The sequence below is a fragment of the Pseudorca crassidens genome, chromosome 16, assembly GCF_039906515.1.
Source record: "Pseudorca crassidens isolate mPseCra1 chromosome 16, mPseCra1.hap1, whole genome shotgun sequence".
In the NCBI taxonomy this organism is placed as follows: domain Eukaryota; kingdom Metazoa; phylum Chordata; class Mammalia; order Artiodactyla; family Delphinidae; genus Pseudorca; species Pseudorca crassidens.
This window is the reverse complement of record NC_090311.1, coordinates 36,567,980-36,582,486: the sequence shown is the minus strand read 5'-3', so window position 1 is coordinate 36,582,486 and position 14,507 is coordinate 36,567,980. Positions and strand designations below refer to the sequence as shown.

At 39.1% G+C, this 14,507-nt stretch overlaps 2 protein-coding genes across 21 annotated transcripts in view; one reads left to right on the top strand and one right to left on the bottom strand.

Moving 5' to 3' along the window:
• Positions 1-6,266, bottom strand: part of PANK1 (pantothenate kinase 1) — a 111,569-nt gene extending 105,303 nt beyond the window's left edge. For 2 of the 7 annotated variants that reach the window (XM_067710052.1, XM_067710056.1), the window contains exons 1-2: positions 5,714-5,849; positions 5,373-5,397 (exon numbers count right to left, since the gene is read on the bottom strand). Coding sequence is in view for 1 of the 7 variants with exons in the window: in XM_067710054.1 (XP_067566155.1) it covers positions 5,373-5,405 (33 nt within the window). In the remaining 6 variants the exon portion in view is untranslated. The other 5 variants (XM_067710051.1, XM_067710055.1, XM_067710057.1 and 2 more) reach the window with 4 other exon arrangements.
• KIF20B (kinesin family member 20B) overlaps positions 5,955-14,507 on the top strand; it is a 74,904-nt gene continuing 66,351 nt past the window's right edge. For 7 of the 14 annotated variants that reach the window (XM_067710045.1, XM_067710046.1, XM_067710042.1 and 4 more), the window contains exons 1-3: positions 5,975-6,089; positions 6,972-7,230; positions 9,530-9,677. In XM_067710045.1, the coding sequence (XP_067566146.1) occupies positions 7,178-7,230; positions 9,530-9,677 (201 nt within the window). In that variant the 5' untranslated portion in view covers positions 5,975-6,089; positions 6,972-7,177. Of the gene's footprint in view, positions 6,133-6,287; positions 6,567-6,971; positions 7,231-8,481; positions 8,653-9,529; positions 9,678-14,507 lie in introns of those variants that run through there. The other 7 variants (XM_067710033.1, XM_067710034.1, XM_067710035.1 and 4 more) reach the window with 7 other exon arrangements.

Here is a 14,507-nt window from a genome sequence, read left to right as displayed (position 1 = left end):
CACATCAGCCTTCGTTCATTGTTCAGCAAATATTTATTTGATCACCATGTATTTATGGAGTCATTGAGGATACATCAGTGACAGAGAGAAACACAGTTTGTGTACTCATAGAACTTACCTTTAGGAGGTGGGAGAACAACAATGGCAACAAAAAACAGACATATAATAATTATTATAAAAAATATAATAATTGCTGGTTGTAAAAAGTAGGAAAATGGAATTGAGCCCGCAAATAAAAAGAGGGTCATTTGAGATAAGATGGACAGAAAATCTTCTCTAAGCAGGTAACATTATATAGATGAGATGTAAAGGAGGAAGAGAAGTGAGCCACACGATGAATGGGGAGGAGAGAATTCAGGTGGACAGAACCCATGCAAAGTTCACATATGCTGGAAACAGCTGGTGTGTTTGCGGTACCCAGAGTAGATCAACTCACTGCACAAAGGTAAGAAAGTGGGGAGTGAGATTGGCTGGCGCCTGGTCCTGTGGGGCCTGGTAGGCCATTGTAAAGAATCAGGAAGTTTTTTCCCTCTTCTTTTTATTTTAGAAAAGCTCCAAGCTGTTTTGAAAAGTTGAAAGAGTGGCACAATGTACATCGTTACACCCTTTATTTAGATCCACAAATTATTAACATTTTGCCACATTTGCTTTTTTGGTTCTATTTTCTCTGTTCTTTTGTTCTCCCTAACATCTTTCTATTTTGTTTTTGTTTTATTTTTTCCCCAAATCTTCTGAAGGTAAGTAGTTGCAGACACTGTGACACTTTGCTGCTAAATACTGAAGCAAACATATTCCCAAAACAAAGACATGCTTCTACATAGTCACAAATTATCACACGTCCAAAATTTAATACTGATTCAGTATCATCTACGTTGTGGTCCATATTTGTATTTCCACAATTGTCCACAAACTGTTTTTTGCAGTTACTTTTTAAAAGATCTATGAACCAATCAAGATTCATGAATTTCATTTAGCAACACCTCTCTCCTGACTAAAGCAATCCACCACCTTTTGATTTTCTCTTTCCCAAACACTGACATTTTTGAAGAGCCTGGGTCTGTTGTCTTGTAAGATGCTCTACCTTCTGATTGTTTCCTCATGATTAGATTCAGGTTAAACATTGCTGGCACAAATAGTACCAGGTGATAGACAGTCCCATTACTGGTGATGTTGTTTCCTCACTTGATTAAGGTATGTCTCATAAATAAATCTCTACATTGTAAAGTTACCTTTTCCCCTAATTAAGAGTTAATCTCTAGGGTGATTCTTTGAGATAGTGTTAATATCCTGCTCCCCAACAACCTTTTAGCCAATGGTTTAGCATCCTTTATCCATTGTTTTAGTATTCTTTGATAAGCTTTATCTATGTCAATTTTTACAATGGGAGTTGCAATATGGGCAATATTTTATTATTCTTTTTGCATTCATTAACTGGCATTCTTGTGTAAAGAAGAGCTTTTCATTGTTAGTCCTTTTCTCCCCCATCCACCCCGCTAACGAAGAGGACTTAAAAAATTAAACCTGGGCTTCCCTGGTGGCACAGTGGTTGAGAGTCCGCCTGCCGATGCAGGGGACACGGGTTCGTGCCCCGGTCCGGGAAGATCCCACATGCCGCGGAGTGGCTGGGCCCGTGAGCCATGGCCGCTGAGCCTGCGTGTCCGGAGCCTGTGCTCCGCAACAGGAGAGGCCCCAACAGTGAGAGGCCCACGTACCGCAAAAAAAAAAAAAAAAAAAAAAAAAAAAAAAAATTAAACCTGTTTTAATCTATTACCATCATTATTCTTATTCTTTTTGAGGTTCAAATTGTTCCAAGCATGGTTAGTGGAAGCCGCTTTAGGCCAGATCCAGTGTCCTTTTGGAATGACCCTATTAATCTCTAAGGACTTCTTTGCTTTCTGACAAGAATGTTCTAGGCTCACTTTATAATTTCCCTGCTCCAGTCCTGGAATCAGCCTTTTCTCCAAGGAGTACTGGTTCCTTTTAGTGATAAGTGGTATTTAGAAACCATTTGTGTGGCTTGGTCCTAGGGGTGCTCATTGTTACTGGGGTGCCAGGGCTTCCAGACCTTCAGGCCCTCTCAGTGGACCCAATTTAGATAAAATAATAATAATGTCATTCTACTACCAACTCAAATCTATCATCCTGGGGTTCTTCCTTACTTTCTATCATACCATATTTGTTATTTCCCTTCTCCCACAGTGAGAACCCTGGTACCAAACAACATGAATATATTTACTCCTTTGCTTTTTCCTATAACACATGTATAACAGATTCAAGATTACTAAACCAATACCACTTTAAACATCAAACCTACTAAACCAAGTTATTGATGTCTTTACATTTCTTTTGCTCTTACATTGGATCCCACAACTCCTAACTCCAGTATATAGAGTACTACGCTCAACTTAATTGAAGAAGTTCTTTTTCTCTGTGTGGCTATGCTGACAATTTGATATACAGGTAAGTTCATCTCTTTCTTTGTGTTAAATTTTAGGGCTTGCTTTTATTTCCATTGTTTTAGATTTAATTTTTTGAAAAGGCAAAACTCTTTTTTTTAAATTTATTTTATTTATTTTTGACTGCATTGGGTCTTCGTTGTTGCACGTGGGCTTTCTCTAGTTGTGGTGAGCAGGTGCTACTCTTCGTTGCAGTGCTTGGGCTTCTCACTGCAGTGGCTTCTCTTGTTTTGGAGCACAGGGTCTAGGCACACGGGCTTCAGTAGTTGTGGCACATGTGCTCAGTAGTTGTGGCTTGTGGGCTCTAGAGAGCAGGCTCAGTAGTTGTGGTGCATGAGCTTAGCTGCTTTGTGGCACGTGGGATCTTCCCGGACCAGGGATCGAACCCATGTCCCCTGCATTGGCAGGTGGATTCTTAACCACCACGCCACCAGGGAAGTCCTCTTTTTTTAAAAAAGAAGTTTATTCAGAGAGCCACACTCCTATCACTAATCCCTGCAAAATATTCCCATCTCCTATAGATAACCATTTTCAACTAATTTTCTGTTTTATAGTTTTTGTATTTCTATCTTCAAAAATAGGCCAAAAATGGGTGTGTGGTATACATACATATAAGTATGTAGACTCTCATTTCTCCTTCTTGCTTACACAAAAGTTAGCATACTTTGTATATTCTTTTGCACTTTTTCTTCACTGAACCATATAAATATTATTTTATTCTAAAAATGCATTGAAGGGCTTTAAGCTAGGGACTGACATGATCATTTCCATTTTAAGATTGGTTTCGTTGCCCTATAAAGAATGGAGAACAGGACCTGAAGCAGGTAGACAGATGGGAGGCTGCAGTGGTCGGAGCCATGAAAAGGGAAAGGAGTATTTATTTCACTTATAACACAAACGTACAACAGATACACTTATGAGCTGGATGAGAGTGGTGGGGAAAAAGGAGGACTCAAAAATGATTCTTTCTCATGAGTAACTGGGTAGATACATGGTGGTGTTGTTTACAGAGACAGAGATTTGGGAGGAGAGGCTTTAAGTTTTGGAATGAAAAATCAAGGTCCCATACTGAATATGTTAAGTTATACATCCAAGTGGAGATGATAAGTGGATAATGAGATATTTGCTTTTGGTTGAAGTTCAGAGGAGAGGTCTGGGGAGGATAAGGAATTTAGGAGTTATCAGTATAAAGATATTCAAATCCATGGGAGTTGATGAGTTTGCCAAGAGGAATACTGTAGAGGAGAGAAAAAGGGGGGGGAGAGGGGAAGCTCAAAACCAAGCTCTGAGGATTCCCATAATTTAGAGTTTAGGCAGAAGAGACAGAAAAGAAGACTAAGCTGGGCAGCTGGTAAGGTTAAGAGTAAACAAGGAGAGAATGACCTTTTGCTGACCCAGAGGCCAAGTGAAGTTTCAAGGCTGAAACATTTAACTGTGTGGATAAAACAAACTGTGTGGAATGCTTCTGGGAGCTAGAATAAAATAAGACAGAGAATCCATTGGATTTTGTATAGTATTTATCCTGCCCCTGTGCCTGGTATTACAGTCCTTATGCCTGGAGTGCTTACTCGTCTCTTTTTTTTTTTTTTTTTTGCGGTACGCGGGCCTCTCACTGCTGTGGCCTCTACCGCTGCGGAGCACAGGCTCCGGACGCGCAGGCTCAGCGGCCATGGCTCACGGGACCAGCCGCTCCGCGGCATGTGGGATCCTCCCGGACCGGGGAATGAACCCGCGTCTCCAGCATCGGCAGGCGGACTCTCAACCACTGCGCCACCAGGGAAGCCCTCCTCTCTTTTTTAAACCTAGTTAACGCCGAATGACCCTTGGAGATCCAGATCAAACATTATTTGCTCAGGTTCCCCTGTGACATAGTCTTTCACCTCTAAACATTTCTTTCAAACCACTCAGTACAGTTGTAATTTCTCAATAATTTGTCTTTGCAATTTTTTCTCAATTATTAGAATATAAGCTCCTGGAGGGTTAGGGTCTGTTTTGCTAGCTCTCCTCCACTGTTTCAACTGACTCCTAGCCTAGTGTTTGGCACATAGAAGGTTTTCAATAAATATCTATTGAACATAAATAAATGTAGCACCTGGAGCTGGAAATCAGTAACAGCTAGTAAATCAATAAAGGCATTATGAGGTACGGCAGGAAGGGCAGATTTAGGGGTAGAAGTGCCTGAGGGAGAAATGGAGACTTTGACACAGCGGCCCCTAAAGACTTAAGTTCCAGCCGGAACAGTAAAGCACAGTTTTATTCTATCTTCCCTCCTTTCTTCCCTTTCACACCTACTTTCTCTGTTCATTTTTACTCCTGGTCCTGCATCCTCTTCTCTACTCCAAACTAGCTCACCACAAATATGATTTTTTTGTGGATAAAGAAGGCAAACTGAATAAGCAGGCAGTGGGAAGTTAGAGAAGGAAGGGGGAGGTTATGGGAAATATAAATATAGAATAAGAAAAGGAAGACAGTAAGCTCATCAAACCAGGTACTATTCTACAAATGCTACTAACCAAGTAAAAGAGTCAAAAATAAGATCACATGTGAGAGGGTGGGTCTTGAAGTCATTCAGCTGAGTTTAAAATCCCAGTTCCACCATTAATAGCTGTATGCCTTTGAGCAAATTACTTAATCATATGAACTCAGTTTCCTCGAAACCTATAAAAGGGGCATAATAACAGTACCTACCTCACAGGGTTGTTCTCAGGATCAGTACGACAATCAGTTTTAAAAGTTTAGCACCATGACTGGCCAAGGTAAATGCTCAATTAACGTTAGCAGTTACTTTTCTTTAAAATGAAGTACAGCAGGGAGAGATGGCCTAAGTAGTAAATACTTGTCATATGACTGTAATAACACCGCATCAAAAGAAGAGGATCACTTTAAAAGAAGCAGATAAGATGTACTGGCACTTACATTTCGGGCACAGCAAAGACCTTGCCTATGCATGGAAGATAGAATGTCACAGTACAGCGCCTCACGCCGGTAGTTGCATTATATTTTCAGAATGGCAAAAACAAAAAGAGAAAGAATGCTTTTGAAAATCTTCTCTGGGAAAAATGTATCTCGTCCACGAGGGCCGCTGTGGACGACAGGTAGGATCATGCAGCGAAGGAAGCGACCCTCGGAGTGCGGGCAGCGCTCATTCTAAGTGACTCTCCCGATGCGGAGCCTATTCCGGCCCGCAAGGACAAGGCCTGCCATTCGTTGGCTGGTCCCTAGTGTAGTCGCGGAGCTAAGTGTGGCAGCTACCTCACCTCGGGGCCTCCGCCACGTCTTTATTGTCTCCAGGATGGAATCCGAGATCCGCGCCGCCGCCAACAGAGGGTGGTACCCACCGCACCCCCGAGGCAGCGCCCTACCTAGCCCGGCAAGCAGAGCCCCAGGGAAACTCCGCCCACTGGCCGCTCACCAGGCCGCTTCCGCCCATTGGTCGCCCGGCATTCCGAGCCCCGCCCCCAAATTTGAAAGCTTGTCCCGGGAGCGGGTGGGAGGGAAGCCCACAGCTCTAGCCGGCTGCGCTCCGGGGCGTCGTTCCGGAAGCTCCGCCCACTCCCAGCGTTCCGTTTGAATTTGAAAACGAAAATAACTCGGCGCTGCTCCCAGGTTGGGCCGGCGGGGCAACGTTTGCAGGTGAGGGTACGCGGAAGGAGGTGGGGGACTGCTCACATACCAGGTGAGGTGAGGAAAGGTCTCAGGCAGTGTGAGCACCTTCCGACGGGGCTCGGGACATCCCTGAGGTTACTCTCAGGAGCTGGGTTGCGGAGCAATGAAGACGCCTGGGCCACCGGGTGCGCTTCTGTGGGGGGTTGAGCCGTTGTACTCGTGTTAAGGTTTAAATCTGGTCTCCGCCGCTTATTGGCTGTGTGACGCAAGGCAACGTCTTTAATCTTTCTGGGCCAGTTTCCTCATCTGTAAGAGGGGGTAATAATAGAACCTACCTCTTCGGGCTCTTATGAAGATAAAATGATAATATGTAAACCTGTTGGAAAGTGCCGGTGTATAGTAGGCACTAAGTATTTGCAATCATTAATATTTTTATTATTGTTGCTGCTGTTAGTGTTGAGGATCAGGCGTCCATTGCCAAATCTGGTGTCCTGAATCCCTAAGGTGAGCAGTTTGCTCGGCAAGTGACGTGCTGTTATTTGGGAGGGATGGGGGCCCTGTGGTGGCCGTCTGTGCAGTTATTTACAGGCTGCTGCCGGTGCCCGGGGCTCGCCCTTCTTGGGCTTTGCAGTGCTAAGCGGAAGGGGGTGTGTGTGACGAGTGCAGTGACTGCTGTCATCGCCCAGTTTGGGAGGTTTCCCCCATCTCGTTCTACTTTTTGGCTCAGTGATTCCTGCCTGGTGCAGCTCTTTAATATTCCTTACTGAAGGACTAATTGACAAAAGGTCATGCCTTATAGGTTAGCTTGTTTTTAATCCCCAAGGTGATCAAACTCAGGTTTGTTTTTGTTCTTAAAACAAGGTAGCATGTTCACCCCGAAGCAGCATAACAGTGTGTACTTTTTATTAGATACCCAAGACCTGAGACTTCAGCTTGCAAAATAATATAAAGGACTCATCAGTTGTGAAGACTTTTTTTGAGACTGTATTTTGTGGATGACATTCAGAAACGTCATTCAGTAGCAGATTTTATTTTTCATCAGTCTTCAACCATGAAATCTCACTGGAGAGAAGATAAAAGATGCTGTTTCTCAGTCGTGGGAACAGCCTTCCGAAATGAGAAATGAGGTCTTGAACCTTGCTGTTGCTAAAGATAATATCAGAAAAGAGTAAGACCAATTTTTTTTTTTTTTTTTTTTTTTGCAGAGAGGATTTTATTTATTATTAAGCCACTATACAGGGAGTTTTTATCACTACATAAATCTCTGAATTTGTTGTAGGGGATACAGAGTAGTATAAGACAAGGTCCTTGCCCTCAAGAAGTTTCTAGTCTAGTTAGGGAGGCCACACATAAGTAGAAGTTAACTAAAAGTACAGGAGGTGATAGTACATCTCATTAATTTTATAATTGTTAAGAGGCAGTTTATTCATTGAAAACTGAACGTATGAGCACGTACAAACTACTGTAACCTTACTTTTTTAAGGAGGTACAATATTCTTTTTAACTTAGTAATTTCATAAAAGATTTATCAATATGTTTTTTTAACCAAAAATTAATTGAAAGCAAAGATTGAAGCTTACCTTCCAGTTTCCTGGGCATTTCTATGAAATTTGAGTTATGAAATGTCAAGCCAGTACTTTCATATTTTTGCACACTTTCCTCCCATATTCTAGATCAGTGTTTATTTTTTATTCTATCAGATACTTTTTTTCTTAATTTTCACCCATAAATTGCATGTTTGAAATACTCTATCAAACTGCATTTAAGTAATTTTCTCATTTTGATTACATCACTGATTATACAATAAAAAAAGCAATAAAGATATTAAACTTACTTAATTGTATAATTGGTGATCTTGTAGTTTGCTGGGTTTTGTTGAAGGTAAATGTGTAATTTCTTTAACTCTTTTTGCAATTTAGGAAAAACAAAACCAAAAACAGCCCTGTTGTATTGAATTTGGGGGTTTCAGGACTGATCAAGGAAAAAGATACACCGCAAGGTGGCAGTAACCTACGAGGAGCTTTACTGGGGTAGCACTTTGACAGGCACTTTGCGTGCTTGGCAAGTTGCCCACAGCCTGAGACTTTCCAGAGACTAGAGTGAAGGGCCAGTCACCTAGAAGGGGAAGAGGGTAAGGGAATTGGGGAGGGGTGGGGGTAATAGGAGAGGGAGCTCTGTGTAAGTGATATATTGCTCAGCAGCACAGTAGGGAGTCACTATGTCAGAGACCTCCAAAGGGTAGCAGTGGCTTGGGGTCTTATAGTCCTGGCTTTTATCTGTGGCTAGCAGATGGTTGGGTGCAGTTTCATGGGATGTGGGAACCAGTTGGGCTCTAAATGGCTAAAAATGAGCTTATTTTGGCTATATGTAAAGCAAACAGATGTGTAAAAATTTGAGTTTGACACCTCAGTGGTTTGTTTGTTTTTTTTTTTTGCGGTACGCGGGCCTCTCACTGTTGTGGCCTCTCTCTTCCCGGACCGGGGCACGAACCCGTGTCCCCTGCATCGGCAGGCGGACTTTCAACCACTGCGCCACCAGGAAAGCCCCTCAGTGGGTTTTTGAACTAATGATCTTGGCCTGCTGTGAAGAAGTAAACAATGCAGGGCCAGTATACAGGGGCCATCTTTGGCTCATTTATTTAACCCCCATGGTTGCCCGTTACTAACTACCTTCTTGAACCAGGAACTCTAGTGGGCAGTCACTGTTCTGAATATTTCATAATATTCAAAGAATAGAGTGCTCTCTCCATTTCTCCCTGGTATTATTCGCCTAGTAGATTTTCAGTAAATGTTTTAATGTTAATATTTTATCAGTGAAGATTACCCCTAAGTTTACCTTTAAATTTAGTGACTTGATGTTTAATTTAGTTGTAATAGTTTACTGATGCATTATTCCATGTTCGCCTTAATTTTTAAGACCTGTGATGTATCAGGTACTGTTTTGAATATGTTCACATACGTTATTTCACTTTTTACTTGCATTATTTGGAAGAATTCAGTTGAAAGTAATTGTCCAGATTACTGACTCCTAATTGCTAAAACATTACAAAGTCTGTAAGTAACATTCTTCAGAAGACACTAAATAACTAAAATAACACAAGGTTATAATTTACTCCGCCCTTACTGTTTGATTTCTGAGAGGATTTCAGGCAGAGTCTGAGTGTTTTATACTCTCTTATTTTATGGGTTACCTTTACTCATGAAATCTCTTTGGCTGAATCTCCCCATAGGTTGCAGCACATGAATAGTAGTGGTAGGCTGTATCCAGTATTATTTGATCTAAAATCTGTAAATAATTGTCTTTTGTCCTTTCCATGGGTCATCATGTTATAGATGAAATAGTCTAATGTTTTCCTTTTGGAAATGTAGTTACATGGCAAGAAGTAGTGGGCTGGACTCACAGACTTTATAAACTATGAATATATGATTTATTAAGGTTATCTAAGGAAGTTACTGTTATTCTTGCAGAATGGAATCTAATGTAAATCAAGATGGAGTGCCTAGACCATCTTACGTTTTCAGTGCTGACCCCGTTGCGAGGCCTTCGGAAATAAATTTTGATGGCATTAAGCTTGACCTCTCTCGTGAATTTTCCTTAGTTGCTTCAAACACTGAGGTAAGTACAAGAAAAGTATTATGTTGATTATCATGATTGAGAGCAAATGGGCACACACACACACACACACACACACACACACACACACTTGTGGACAGGTACAACTAGAGCAGAGCTTTCCAAACTTTGTAGGTTTAAGGCAAACTTCTATCTCAGCAATTTTTTCATGGTGCCCTAAATACATAACAGTTCCTTTTCACGTAGTAGGTGCAGACATCTTAATGACTATTTATGCCCTGACTTAGTAGCCGTTTGAGAAAAAAATAACTTATGAAATTTTTAAATATTAGTTTTCAATAACCACGGTTACTTACTAATGGGCACTGTGTGCATTTGGGGTGCTGCACAACTTCTCAAGCTTTGGAATCAAATTAGACACTGCCACCTGCATTTCCTGTTCTTCATTGTTTTGGGGTCGTACTTGCTTTCTATCACAACCACCACTGGAAAATCCAGCTTCACTAAGATATGACATCATCAAAAGAAATAGTGTGATCTAAGGTTGAAACTGAACTTCTTCAAGCTAATAGTTCGTGGTGTTCAACATGTGTCAAGTACTGCGGTGGTTCCCTCAGAAATGTAAAATATTCCACTATGCCCCTAGGAATTGCAGGCCTTAGTTTAAAAAATAATGCAGATTAAAAAAAAATTAACTTAGTAGTGTTTAAGAAATAAGTCTTTCTTCTACCCTACCTACTGTCACTATGTTTGCTGTGTTTATAGACTTTTTCTTATACATTTACTTTCAATCCATTTATATTCTATTTATTACAGATTAGATTATTAATTTCGATGCCTTAGAGAGATGGACTAACCCATTTTATAAAGAAAGATGGAGGGGGAAAGAGGAGTATAGGGAACATATATAAAACGATAATAATTATTTAATACCCATCATGTGCTAGGCTCTTCTACTTTAGCTCATTTAATCATAGATAAAGAAGAGAGGAAGGGATAAATGCCTCTTGGTGTATAAATGGAATTATACGTTACTAGACTTTTGTGTGTGCCTTCCTTCACATAATACAAGGGTTGGTAAATAATGGCCTGGTTTTATATTTCCTGTTTTTGTATTGCTTACAAGCTAAGAATGGTTTTTATGTTTTTAAATGGTTGAAGAAAAAAATCAAAAGAAAAATCATGTTTCATGACGTAAAAATCAAATATCACGAGTCATATTCATTGGTTTACTTATTTTCTAGGTCTGCTTTCGCAACAGAGTGGCAGAGTTGAGTAGTTGTGACAGTCTGTAGAGCCTGTAGAGCCTAAAAATATTAAGTGTTTTTTCTTTACACACAAAAAATTTGCTGATCCCTACTTAGCATGTTGTTTTTGAGATCCATCACGCATCATGTGTCAGTAATTTGTTACTTTTTATTGCTGAATAGTAGTTCATTGTGCAGATATGCCACATATCCATTTACAGTTTGATGGACATATGAGTGATTTCCATTTTGGGGCCATTATAAATAATGCTTCTCTGAATGTTTATGTGCAAGCCTCTCTGTGAACTTATGTTTTGTTTTCATTTCTCTTGTGTCGATACTTAGGAGTAATTGTGGGTCACATGGTAAGTGCATATTTAACTTCATAAGAAAACTGAAACTGTTTTCCAAAGCGACTGTACCAGCACCAGCAATGTATGCAGCTTCCAGTTCTTCCACCTCTTTGCCAACACTTGGTAATTTTATGAGTGTGTAGTAGTACCTTGTTGTGGTTCTAGTCTGCATTTCCTGAAATGAGCACTTTTTCAAGTATTTCTTGGCTATTCCTATACCTTCTCTTGTAAAATGTCTCTTCACATAATTTCCCTACTTAAAAAAATTAGGTTGTTTGTCTTATTACTGATTTGTGAGAGTTCTTCATGCTTTGTAGATACATATCCTTTATCAGATCAATAGTGTCTTGATTAATAGAGGTTTTTAATTTTAAAGAAGTCTAATTTAACTTGTTTTTCTTTTACGGTGATTTCTTTTGTAAGTCCTAAGAAATCTTTGCCCAAGGTGGTGAAGGTTTTTTAAAACATTTTCTTCTAGAAATGGTTAGAGCTTTTGTTTTAATGGTTATATTTGTTATCCATCTTGAATTAGTTTTTATGTATAGTTGATGTAGGGATACAGGTTGATTGGTTTGTTGATTTTTTTTTTTTTAACCTCCATTTAACTAGTTACTTTAACATTATGTGTTGAAAAGACTTTCTTTTCCCCATTAAATTGTTTTGGTGTCTTTATTGATAATCAAATGGCTGGGTATCTATGTGTGAATCTATTTCTGGATTATTCTCTTTCATTGACCTATTTGCTTATCCTTATGCCTATACTTCACTGTCTATTTCTGTAGGTTTATAATAATACGTGAAATCAGATAGTATGAATTCTCTAAATTTGCTTCTCTTTTTTAGGAATATTTTGCCTTTTCTAGGTTCTTTGTAAATATATTCATAAATTTTAGAATTGACTTACCAGTTTCAACAAAACAGCCTACTGGGATTTTTGACTGGGATTGCATTGAATCTAGAATCCATTTGGAGAGAATTGCTATTTTAATAATATTGGAGAGTTTTAATTCATGATTGTGGTATATTTCTCAATTTATTTAGGTCTCTAAGGTTTTAGCAATGTTTTATACTTCTTTTGTTGAAGGCCCGTGTAGGGGCCTTCAATATCTTTTGTTAAATATATTCTTAAACATTTCATGGCATTTGATGCTATTGTAAATTATATTTTTAACAGCTTTATTGAAGTAAAATTAAGATACAATAAGCTGTACATATTTGAAGTATAGTCTTTGACAAGTTTTGACATAATGCATATGCTTGTGAGAATGTCACTACAGTCAAGAATAGTGAATATTTCCATTACTCCTAAAAGTTTCTTTGTGCCTCCTTGTAATCCCTCCCTCCCATCACACCTCCAAGTAACGGCTGATCAAACATTAGTTTGTACTTCTAGAGCTTTATATAAATGTAGTCATAAAGTAGGTACTCTTTTCTTACTAAGCATAATTATTTTGAGTTTTATGCATGTTGTGTGTATCAATAGGTAATTCCTTTTTATTGTCCATTGTTTAGATATGCCACAATTCATTTATCCGTTTATCCGTTCACTTGCTGAGGGACATTTGTGTTTATAGTTTCTGGCTATTACAAAGCTTCTAGGAACTTTTGTGTACAAATCTTTATATGGACATATATTTCCTTTATTTTTTTCCCCTTGGATAAATACCTAGGATTGGAATGGCTGGATCATTTTTAAGAAACTACCAAACTTTTCCCAAGTGATAATAGCATTTTATATTCTCAGCAGCAGTGTAGGAGAGTTGAGTTTCTCCACATCTTCACCAACACTTGGTGTCGTCAATCTATTTATTTACTTATTTGTTTTTAAACAGACTATTTTTTAGAACAGTTTTATGTTTACAGCAAAAATGAGCAGAAGGTACAGTGATTTTCCATATACCCTCTACCCCCATATAGCTTCCCTCATTATTAACATCTCCTACCAAAGCGGTGCATTTGTTACAACTGATGAATCTACTCTGACACATGATAATCACCCAGAGTCCTTGCTGTATAGTTACATTGTGGTTCACTCTTGGTGTTGTACATTCTGTAGGTCTGAACAAACGTGATGACAGGTAGCCATCATTATGGTATCATACAGTGTATTTTCACTGCCCTAAAATTCATGTGTTTCGCCTGTTTGTCTCTCCCCCACCCCCAGTAACCACTGATCTTTTAACTGTCTCCAAATTGTCGCCTTTTCCAGAGTATCATATAGCTGGGATTATACAGTAGCTATTTCAGATTGGCTTCTTTCAGTTAGCAATAGGCACCTAACGTCTTGTCATGGCATCCTCCATATCTTGTCATGGCTTGATGGTTCATTTGCTTTATTTCTAAACTATATTCCATTGTATGGATGTACTGTATCCATTGTATGGATATTTTTATGTATTGGTATCAGATAGATATTTGCAGTTACCTAATGTCTAAAGATGTTGAATATGTTTTCATGTGGTCATTCATTCACCTATTGAAGGGCATCTTGGTTGCTTCCACGTTTTGGGAACTGTGAATAAAGTTGTTATGAGCATTCACCTGCAGATTTTGTGTGGATGTTAAGTTTTCAGTTCCTTTGGTTAAGTACCAAGGAATGTGATTGCTGGAGTGTATGGTACTAATATGTTTAATTTTGTAAGAAATTGCCTAACTATCTTCCAAAATGGGTGTAACATTTTGCATTCCCACCAGCAGTGAATGAGAGTTCTTGTTGATGCATATCCTCAACAGCATTTGGTGTTGTCAGTGTTAAGATTTTGGCCATTCTGATAGGTGGGTAGTGATATCTCTTTTTAATTTGCATTTTCCTGATGACATACAGTGTGGAACATCTTTTTATATGCTATTTTTCCTCTGTATATCTTATTTGGTAAGGTGTCTGGTAAGGTCTTTGTCTCATTTTAATCAGTTTGTGTTCTTATTGTTGAATTTTAAGAGTTCTTTGTATATTTTGGTAATAGTCCTTTATTTGATATATATTTTTGCACATATTTTCTCCCAGTCTTTTCATTCTCTTTACTATGTCTTTCACAAAGCAGAAAACTTTAATTTTAACGAAGCCCAACTTATCAATTATTCCTTTCATAGATCATTTCTTTGGCATTGAATCACAAAAGTCATTGCCAAAGCCAAGGTCATCCAGATATTTTAAGTTATTTTTGTGAAGGGTGTAAAGTCTATGTCTAGGTTAATTTTTTTGCATATGGATGTCCAGTTGTTCCAGCACCATTTGTTGAAGAGACTGTCTGCTCCATTGTATTGCCTTTGCT